The sequence below is a fragment of the Squalius cephalus genome, assembly GCF_949319135.1.
Source record: "Squalius cephalus genome assembly, chromosome: 2".
NCBI lineage: Eukaryota > Metazoa > Chordata > Actinopteri > Cypriniformes > Leuciscidae > Squalius > Squalius cephalus.
This window is the reverse complement of record NC_137123.1, coordinates 31050378-31062125: the sequence shown is the minus strand read 5'-3', so window position 1 is coordinate 31062125 and position 11748 is coordinate 31050378. Positions and strand designations below refer to the sequence as shown.

General features: G+C 36.9%; 1 protein-coding gene across 1 annotated transcript; it reads right to left on the bottom strand.

Moving 5' to 3' along the window:
* Positions 1–3359: 3359 nt before the first annotated feature.
* Positions 3360–11733, bottom strand: gyg2 (glycogenin 2). Its single transcript, XM_079852479.1, has 9 exons — positions 11427–11733; positions 10547–10685; positions 10084–10258; positions 9688–9850; positions 6073–6199; positions 5706–5919; positions 5006–5206; positions 4200–4331; positions 3360–3617 (listed from the first exon to the last, which is right to left on the bottom strand). Exons 1-9 carry the CDS (start codon positions 11431–11433, stop codon positions 3492–3494), a joined length of 1284 nt encoding a protein of 427 aa, XP_079708605.1. The 5' UTR covers positions 11434–11733; the 3' UTR covers positions 3360–3491.
* Positions 11734–11748: the final 15 nt, after the last annotated feature.

Here is an 11748-nt window from a genome sequence, read left to right as displayed (position 1 = left end):
AATAAGACAGATGGGAGCACTCTCCCCTCTGCAAATGCCCTTTTCACAAGATGTAAAATAAGTATTTGATGTCCCCAGAGTGTGTATGTGAAGTTTTAGCTCAAAATACCCCACAGATATTTTTATATAGCATGTTGTCACTTTTTGCGGGTGAGCAGGTCATTTTACCTCACACAGACATGCACTGGAAATTTCAAAAACCTTTAGCCTTTTATATTCAAACCGAAGTCAGAAAGATGGAGACACTCAAGAAGAAGTGACAACAAGTAGACAACATTTCTGAATGGTTAGTTGGTGAATTTATGTAGCTTATGTGTAGTTATCTTCTAGTGATTGATTAGCATATTCTGTCTTGATAATCTATAAATCGCGTTCCCGGGGGTGGGTTTATGTAAATTTTAGTGTTAGTGATGTCACTAACTCGGGAGGAATGTCGTGTAGTCCCTACCAACCGTTTGTTGTAGTCCTTAAAAAGCAATTTCTTTAAAATAAAATATCTCCCTTTGCTTTGAACTTTGAGCGTTGTAACTTTGCAAATGTTGTTTATGCTCAGACAGCAACATTACACACTAAGTTAGAAAAGTGAAATCATATTCAACCACCCCTTTAATAAACATTCTCTAACCAGTAAATTAGAGCAGTTCATGAAAATAGGGATTTTGGAAACTATCATGTAATTGAGGTTTTCTCAGACATGATGAAAGCACAGACTAAACTGAACCTTCTTCTGCTTTATGGTTTTTAGATTTCAACAACATGCATATTCTGAGCAGCTAGTCACTAAATGTTCTGTAAATATTTTCTCTAAGAGTGGGAGAACATTACTATAAGACCGAAACATCTTTACATCTGCAACACTATGTGGTACATCTTTGTTTGTTCCCCTGCACAGCTTTAAATCGATAAATTCATGCTTATGTCATACTACAGCAGACCTATTGAAGTATTTTAGAAAAATATTTGTGAAATCGGTTTAAGAAGCAGAAAAACAAACTATGTATTGATCCCTACAACACAAACCATGCAAAGTGAAAGAGCTCAGATAATCCATATTGAACCCCCGGTTTCACAGGCTTAAGTCTAGTCCCAGATTAAAATGCATGTTTGAGCTGTTTTTACTGAAAGCAACTTGCACTGACATATTTTAAACTTTGTCACTGTCATTGTTTTGTTGTATTATAATGTTTTATTTTATTTTCCAAGGCACATTTATAAAAGCTATGTCCTAAATGAATTAAGGCCTAATCTTGGCTTAATCTTAGCCCTGTCTGTGAAACCAGGCCATATATAGCATTTATTCTTTTCTGAATGTGCTTATTTTGGATCAAATTCAATGATGCAATATATATACATATATATATATATATATATATATATATATAACCTGTTCTTCATCTGTCTGATAGAATTCAAAACTTCTGCTTTTGGCAGCACCGTGAAACGAAGTAAATGGTGCTTTGTACCAGACCATGACACACAGCACAGTAATACAGCAGAGCGTGAGCGGCTTGACAAATCTCTCAGGTTGCTAAGATGTAAGATGTCAAAATGAGTAACTGTGAAAGACTGAGAGTTTATATCCAGTGCCATATGTTGATTGATGTAAAAGTACATGGTTTGGCAGATTTATTTGCTTGAGCTTCTGAATTTATGTCAACTTAATTTATGCTTGACTTAAAGTTCACCCAAAAATGAAAATTATGTCATAATTTACTCGCTCTCAAGTTGTTCCAAACCTGTATGAATTTCTTTCTTCTGCTGAACACAAAAGAAGATATTTTGAAGAACGTCGGTAACCAAACAGTTGATGGACCCCATTGACTTCCAAAGTATGGGGAAAAAATACTATGAAAGTCAATGTCAAATCCAGCTAGTCCAATCAACTATTTGGTCACTGACATTCTTCAAATTATCTTCTTCAAAATAATCTGAAGTTAATGATGACAGAATTTTTATTTTTGGGTGAATTATCCGTTTAAATGGCAATATCTGCACCTGTTGTGACAGTAAAATTATGTAAATGTTAAAATATATTGTTTAATGTTGGAACTGGCTAATCTTTTATAAACATATTTCTTATGTAAAAACTGGATGATCTCAAATTGATCTATGAAGATTATGTTTATTAATGGACCATTTTCACAGAAAGTCTCCTTTTTTACAAAGTCATGGAAATTCAACAGTGGAATTTTTCTTCCAGTTTTTTTTAGCATATTTCTTAATTTACATTGCATCAGTATAAACATAATTTAAATAATATTAATGTATTAAAATAATGGTCAAAATTAAGATAAATGTATAGTAAATCAGAGCTGTCATGTCAACAAGACAGGGTCAAAGGGTAAAAAAAAAAAATGGCTCCAATACTAAAACATGGAGAAAACAAAATATGCATCATAGAACATGCAGCCTTTGACTTTGTCTGGCCATAAAAGTTTGTAGTGTCTGGCAGATAAGATTTGGAGACAGGTCAGCACTTCTGGAGAGAGATAAATGTTGTTAAACTCAGAGGAACAATAATTTTATGACTATCACCTTTTTGCCTCAGACTGTTATGCTCTAATAGTAGAGTTTGTGGAGGTGTTGCAGCTAGAGAGTGTTTATAGCCTGACCTCTAGTGGCGCGATTATTTTTGGACATTGACATTTAATACTAGATCTTTCTCTTGATTCCTTTCTTATGATTTAGTACTTGATTAAAACGTTATTTATAATGTCTTCCTTAACAGCACTAGAGAATGGGATTTATTTACAGTTAATATTTTAATAAAACTGCAAACAAAAGATCACAGCAGATGCTAAATCATACAGATAGACCCTATATCACATAATGTAGGCTCATAGTACAGAAATTGAATTTCTAGGTTCAGTTTAACACAAGTTACATTTATATGCAAGACATTTTCACAATATTTTTGTATGATCCACAGTGATTGTGGCAAATATACTACAGAGGTAGAAAAGCGGCTATATCTGAGGAGGTGAAAATATAACAGTTGAGATAATGATGGACATACAGTACAAGTGAAAATATATTGAGATACTGTGTTTTATACATTTTCAAAAACACACATCCAGCACACGCACACACACACACACACACACACACAGTTTTTGTTATCTTTGTGGGGATTCTCCTTAGGCGTAATGATTTTTATACTGCACAAACTGTATATTCTATCCCCTTACATTAACCCTACCCCTAAACATACCATCACAGAAAACATTCTGCTATTTTACATTCTCTATAAAACATCATATAGTATGTTCATTAATCAATTTCCTTTGTGGGGACCACTGGCTAGTCCTCACAATGTAAGTGATTTCATGTTTTACTATCCTTGTGGGGACATTTGGTCCTCACAATGTAATATAAACCTGCACACACACACACACACACACACACACACACAGAGAGAGAGAGAGAGAGAGAGAGAGAGAGAGAGAGAGAGAGAGAGAGAGAGAGAGAGAGAGAGAGAGAGAGAGAGAGAATTACTCAAGGAATAGGTCAAGTTTCCTCTTGATGTTGTCGAAGGCATCTTTGCCCATATAATCTACGTGACCTTGCTCCCACATGCGCCGGCGCTCCGAGTCTTCCTCCTCTGTCTCAGCAGCAATCTACAATGGGACCATATGATAGAATCCATCTTCAGTTACAATATTACTATCAAAATCATAATGATAAGTATGTAGTTCTTCATGGGGAAAAAAACTGCAAATTCAAATCTAATAACTGCTCTAATAAGCCACCATTAGATGGCAGTATATACTCTGATATTTGCAAGAAAACCCATCTCAAACCTTATTATGTGAAGCAGTGTTATTTTAGCATTATTGAGATACTATTACAGTTTTTATTAATATTTTGAATTAGTTTTTATTTTTATATTTTCATTTTCCAATATATATAAAAAAAATTGAGATCATAATTTTTATTAGTTTTAAAAAAAAAAAAGTCTATAGTTTTTATTCCAGTTTTATTTTTGGTTATTCTAGTACATACATCAAGTTAAAAAAAAATTAAAAAAAATAAAATATATATATATATATTTTATTTTTTACTTTTTGAGCAGAGCTCATATTGGAGTATCTTGGAAATAAGTAATAATTATAAAAGTATAAATGATAAAAAAATTATAACATCAAAATCAAAGTATTTTTTCCCATAAGTTAGGCACATTAGCTTATTTTCATACATACAGCTTTTCCACTGCCTTCGGCAGAATCATCAGCAGTCTCTGGATCTTTGTGTTCAGTCTCTTGCTCAGATGGAGGGCTGACTATAGGGGTCTCTTCAGTCTCCCCACCAGACAGGACATCAAAGAGAATATTCTGAGAAGACAGGATAGAGAAATAAGTAAGTAAGTAAATAAATAAATAGGCCTTCTCCTAAAACACTAGACAAAATACTTCACAATCACAATGTATGCAATAAATGATTAAAACAAATTTTGGATTTGGAGGTGGGGGGTGGCACTTAGATCTGGTGGACAAGATATGAAAAACCAAACTATAGTTTCTTAACTTTGCCTTGACTTAAAACAAATAAGGGCCAGCTGAAGGGAAACATAAATGTAGCATAAATGCTAAATGTAATGAATTGTATTTAATTTTTTTATTTATTTGAGCATTAGATTCTTGTGAAGTAATGGAATGTGTGTACTGGATCAAACAAAAACTGTTCTGGAACATATACAACAAATGGAATGGATTGACACCAAACTGCCAAAAATGTTATCCTTTTCTTTTAAATCAAAAGTTCTGGTCCATTTTAATCCCTGGGTCTTTGTATTACATTTAAACTAATATCTTCACATTCATTGTGTTTTTGCAACTATCTGAACTGGTTTGTGTTCTCTTTGTGTTGGGGTGAGTCACTGTTGGGTGTGTCACTGGGTTTGTCTAAAAGCCCAGAGGGCACAATACTTTTAAAGGAAGTAGAGTTGATTCAGAGAGAGACTCAGAGTGAGAGATGAATCAAGACTGAATAATTCAATTATTCAAACCTTAATTTCTCTGGAAGGACAGCTCAACCTATCACTTAGCATTTCCTCAGATGTTTTAGATGAGCTGATTGTCAGTGAGTCCAAAGTCAGATCTTGGAGAGGTGAAGAAAGTCTCATCTCTCTGTGGAGGGCTTCAGTGCTGCTCTTTTGGCTTTGTGTTGGAGTTGGATGTGTCTGTGAAGAATCCAACTGCTGCACTGACTGCAAACCAAGAAAAAGATTACAGATGACTCACAAATGAAATATATTTTAGGTCTATTAAATAAAATAATTATGCTAATGGATTTTTAAAGGGAAAATCTAACCAAAAATGAAAAGTATGTCCATCATTTACTCACCCTCGTGTCGTTCCAAACCCATATGACTTTGATTCGTCAGTGGAACATAAAAGAAGATATTTTGAAGAATGTTGGTAACCCAACAGTTTACCACTGACCTCCACTGTATGGACCAAACAATACAATGAAAGTCAATGGCAACCGAACGCGCTGGGTTACCAACATTCTTCAAAATATCTTATTTTATGTTTCACAGAAGTAAGAAAGTTATACAGTGTGGGTTTGCAATGACATAAGGGTGAGTAAATGATGACAGCATTTTATTTTTTGGGGGGTGGACTATCCCTTTAAAGGTTCAATGGAAGTAACACTGCTATGTACAACATGAAAAACAAAATATCTGTTTGTGAGTGTAGTCTTACATAGTCTTCACTCTTGTCATCCTTCTTATCATCCGTCTTAACTTGTAGCTGGTTTTGACTGTAGTACTCCGCCCACCATAAATGCATAAATTGTGCATAAAAGTTCTTGTTGGAATCCCTAAAAGATGACTCACTGGCAGCCTGTGGATTATATGAATGATGCCAGGGCTTGATCCCACCCATGAAGTGGACAATTTTTGCATGGTGGCCATACCTGTACAAAACCAGAATGCTTATTTGTCCTACTTGTGTATGTATTTAATGTGGTATATGATTACTTAATAAACATTACACGTTACACAAATAAATAACACCATAAATGATTGGTATACCTGAATAATAAGATATAGTGTGAAAACTAACTTACTGCTGAAATGCTGGCAGATAAGTGTAGACAGCACTGGCTGTGAGGTTGTACACAAATGGTAAATGCTTCCTGATATCTTTTACTGCCCAGTCACTGAAGAAAGTGTTTAAAACACCCTGGTCTCCTCCTATACATGACAGGTTGTGTCATATTAATGTCATTAATAGATTTATATTTGACAGTACTATAGTACCGTGAGTGAGTTGAGTTGAGTTGAGTGAGTGAGTGAGTGAGTGAGTGAGTGAGTGAGTGAGTGAGTGAGTGAGTGAGTGAGTGATTGGAGTGAGTGAGTTGAGTGAGTTTAGTGAGTGAGTTGATTGCTTGGAGTGAGATGAGTTGAGTGAGTGAGTGAGTGAGTGAGTGAGTGAGTGAGTGAGTGAGTGAGTTAGTTGAGTGAGTGAGTGAGTGAGTTAGTTGAGTGAGTGAGTGAAAGAGTGAGTGATTATGTGAGTGTGTGAGTGAGTGCATGAGTGAGTGAATGAGGTGGGTGAGTGAGCTGAATGAGTGAGTGAATGAGTTGAGTGAGAGAGGTGAGTGAGTGAGGTGAATAAGTTGAGTGAGTGAGTGAATGAGTTGAGTGAGAGAGGTGAGTGAAACACAGAGATGCCGACAATGAGAATATCCGTCATCTCTATCACTGAAAACTTAAACAATATAGGAATACTTTAAGAAAGAAAAAAGACCAAAACACAATAAGTCAACTCAAGGAAATTGAAGAATACTTAGAATCCAACCACTTCTGGAAACATTGGAACACACTAAACAAATCTTACCATCAAGACCTAGCCATCCAGAGCCACTTATCCAACCTATTTAGTACTATAAACAAAAATCAGGAACAAAATGCCCTGTACAACAAACTGAGGGTTTTAGAATCAACCATCAAAGACTACCAGAACCCCTTAGACTCTCCAATTACACTAGCCGAACTATTAGACAAAATACTAACCCTGAAATCGCAAAAAGCCTGTGGTGTCGATGGCATCCTAAATGAAATGATTAAATACACAGACCACATATTCATATTAGCCATCCTCAAGCTCTTCAATATCATCCTGAGTTCAGGTATATTGCCCAACATCTGGAACAAAGGTCTTATTACCACAATCCATAAAAACTGAGACAGATTTGACCCTAATAACTACTGTGGTATATGTGTAAACAGCAACCTAGGCAAACTTTTCTGCAACATCCTAAACAGCAGACTAGCACATTTTCTCAGAGACAGAAATGACCTGAGCAAGTGTCAAATTGGCTTCCAACAAAAATATCGCACATCAGACCATATATACACACTCCATACCTTAATTGATAAGCAAACCAACCAAAACAAAAGTAAAATTTTCTCATGCTTTGTTGACATCAAAAAAGCTTTTGATTCCATTTTGCATGAAGTTCTTTTTCTTCAATTAATCCAGTGCGGCATCGGAGGAAAAACATATGACATCATTAAATCAATGTACACAAACAACAAATTTGCAGTTAAAATTGGTAACAAACACACAGAATTCCTCCCTCAGAGTCGTGGAGTGAGACAGGGCTGCAGCTCGAATGATGTGTAACACATTTACAAGTGATGAATAGTTTACACTTTAGATTAGGGGATGCAGAAAGTTTTGTAAATGATTTATTCATGCGTTTACACATCATTGTGTTGAACACTGTTACTTACCTGTTACAAATGATCTGTACGTGTATTCAAGGCATTTACAACACTTTCTGCACCACCTAATTGCTACATACATACAAAAACATTTAACATATTTTATGAAACATTTATGAAACGCATATTCATGCTTTGTAAATGATTAGTTAATCATTAACTGAAGTGTTAATCATTAACTCATACAAGTAAATTACTTGTAACGGAATTTACAAAACATACATAAAATGTTAGCATATCATTTGCTAATCATTTATGAATGTTTTGTAAATGATTAGTTCATCATTAACTAACCACTTATAAATGACTTACAACTGAACGTTATTATAAAGTGTTACCGAAAAAGGAATTAATTTGCATATTATTGCATGACATAAGTATTTGATCACCTACCAACCAGTAAGAATTCCGGCTCTCACAGACCTGTTAGTTTTTCTTTAAGAAGCCCTCCTGTTCTCCACTCATTACCTGTATTAACTGCACCTGTTTGAACTCGTTACCTGTATAAAAGACACCTGTCCACACACTCAATCAAACAGACTCCAACCTCTCCACAATGGCCAAGACCAGAGAGCTGTGTAAGGACATCAGGGATAAAATTGTAGACCTGCACAAGGCTGGGATGGGCTACAGGACAATAGGCAAGCAGCTTGGTGAGAAGGCAACAACTGTTGGCGCAATTATTAGAAAATGGAAGTAGTTCAAGATGACGGTCAATCTCCCTCGGTCTGGGGCACCATGCAAGATCTCACCTCGTGGGGCATCAATGATCATGAGGAAGGTGAGGGATCAGCGCAGAACTACACAGCAGGACCTGGTCAATGACCTGAAGAGAGCTGGGACCACAGTCTCAAAGAAAACCAGTAACACACTACGCCGTCATGGATTAAAATCCTGCAGCGCACGCAAGGTCCCTCTGCTCAAGCCGGTGCATGTCCAGGCCCGTCTGAAGTTTGCCAATGACCATCTGGATGATCCAGAGGAGGAATGGGAGAAGGTCATGTGGTCTGATGAGACAAAAATAGAGCTTTTTGGTCTAAACTCCACTCGCCGTGTTTGGAGGAAGAAGAAGGATGAGTACAACCCCAAAAACACCATCCCAACCATGAAGCATGGAGGTGGAAACATCATTCTTTGGGGATGCTTTTCTGCAAAGGGGACAGGACGACTGCACCGTATTGAGGGGAGGAAGGATGGGGCCATGTATCGCGAGATCTTGGCCAACAACCTCCTTCCCTCAGTTAGAGCATTGAAGATGGGTCGTGGCTGGGTCTTCCAGCATGACAATGACCCAAAACACACAGCCAGGGCAACTAAGGAGTGGCTCTGTAAGAAGCATCTCAAGGTCCTGGAGTGACCTAGCCAGTTTTCAGACCTGAACCCAAAAGAAAATCTTTGGAGGGAGCTGAAAGTCCGTATTGCCCAGCGACAGCTCCGAAACCTGAAGGATCTGGAGAAGGTCTGCATGGAGGAGTGGGCCAGAATCCCTGCTGCAGTGTGTGCAAACCTGGTCAAGAACTACAGGAAACGTATGATCTCTGTAATTGCAAACAAAGGTTTCTGTACCAAATATTAAGTTCTGCTTTTCTGATGTATCAAATACTTATGTCATGCAATAAAATGCAAATGAATTACTTAAAAATCATACAATGTGATTTTCTGGATTTTTGTTAGATTCCGTCACTCACAGTTGAAGAGTACCTATGATAAAAATTACAGACTTCTACATGCTTTGTAAGTGGGAAAACCTGCAAAATCAGCAGTGTATCAAATACTTGTTCTCCCCACTGTATGTGATGCTCCTGTTGTTGCTTTTAAAGATTAAAAATACAAATGTGACAAAACAGCATTTGAGGCTAATTAAAGTTCCAACGCGCATTGGGCACATCCGATTTAGACTGAACTTTAAAGATCTTAATGTAATATACACTAAATATAACCGAGTGACTCACCATCAAAGCTGCCGTGTTGTGCGGCGTGTTCCAGTATTTGTGTATGGGTATTCAGGGAGGGCCTGAACACAAATACCCCAGAGTTGAAGCAATCCGGCCAGCCTGTATCAGGTGCAGCAGACAATTCTTCGTATTCAAACAGCTTATCAACATTACACAGTACCTGCGGCACAGAATAATATAACAGCCTAGTTGTGGGGCCATCAACTTATAAATTATCCTCAAAGTATGTACCTGCACTGTAACATATGCAGCCCGTGGCACTTTATTTATTATTGCATATTGTGCACAAAATATTTAGTTATGTATTCTGTGTGTTCCTAAAGCTTTGAACACCTTGGTGTACTGTAATGGCCATCTTTACTTTCATTTATCATAACAGAATCAATTACTCACAAGTGTGTCTGCATCCAAGAACACACACTTGCTGAACTGTGTAAGGGTCCAGCAGTGGAGTTTGGTGAAGGTGACCCCTAGTTCAGGACGTCCCAGCCAGGTGAGATGTGCCTGGTCTCTACTGTCCAACACATCTACCACGACAACTTCATCAAACACTTCCTCCAGGGTCAATCTAGAAGAATGCATAAAAATCAATGAGGCAAAAAAAAGTCTAAAACAATCCAAGATAGATGAGAAGCAACCCAAAGAAAGATTAATGTTGCACTGGGATTGAATATGAAAACTATTACAGACTTAATAGTACCATGCATGGGAAAGAATTACCCTTTTGAAAGTCATATTATAAAGCTAAATGTACAGAAGTAGCTTAATCACTCTTCTTAGCCCTCACTTCTGAAGTTTGTCAGGAGAGGATTGATGTTATTTCAGAATTAATAGCGGAGGACAGTTGCTCACTCACCTTCCTACCCTAGAAACATTAGGGGAAACCATCACCACTAACTTCCTTGATGTTCCATGTCTGCGCAAACTTTTGCCTACCACTATACATCCCATGCAATAGGCATCTGTAGTGGCCAGGGTCACAAAGGCCTGAGCCTCTGAGAGAAAGAGACACAAAATATCAGACAGAAATAGTAAACAGAGGCATAGTGCAATACATGTGCTTTGGACCAATACACAACACACTGTAAAAACTTTTTTTTTTCGAAGTTGTAAAGTGTTTTATTTGAAATGATGATCATGATCTTAATTTAATTTTTTTTAAATAAACTTCGGACTTGAATGATATTAATTTTGTAGCTTTAATGGACCAGCTATTAGTTAAGGAAAAGCAGCCAACAAGTGCTAGCACACATCTGAATAGTAGGCTAATAGTAATTAAAAAAGAAGAAGAAATATTTCTTGACTGGCATAAGGAGGGTTTCAAACAGCACACAAGGTTTCCAGTTCTCTCAATGACCCATTACATTCACCCGCCATTGTGAGCTAGTTACTGATATAGCCTACACAAGATTTCACCTCAGTTGTTTTCCTGTGTCCTCCTGACTCCCTGGCAGGCAAAAGGAGCAGATGGCAAAATGACACAACTGGATGACATGGTCAGTGACTGAACTTGAAATGAACAGGCTTGATATGCAAATAGAGTGCTCAAGTTACTATATTGTTGACAGCACTTTGAATACACAATTTCTCTCAAAACAACATTAGCCTATTATATCTAGTTTGTTGGTTTATGTAAAATCACACCGTCCTTCCCCAGTTAATAATTAAGTCAGCTCGAATACATTGTTACTCGGTCTAGACATTTGGACGTAAACATATTAGAAGGGTCAGCTTACCCGTCATTTCTCAGTCTGATTTTTATGTCGCTCTTAGGAGTAACGAGGGGAAATCTTTGAGGAACAAGTTCTATAAAGTAAATGGCAGTGTTTAAAAAAAAAAAATCGAAAAGTCGATTAAATGATAGTCGTGCAACCACAGGTCTTTCTTCAAACAGCATGCAGCGCTGCCTTCAGTCAAGTGAAAAAAATAAAAGGTTTGATATAACGGTATTGCGACAGCGGTCATTCAACCCCCGCTACTACTGGACATAGAATGAGAAAGAGTATCATAATGATACTACCATTATCTATTATTGGGTCATTAAACTTATTACAAGAT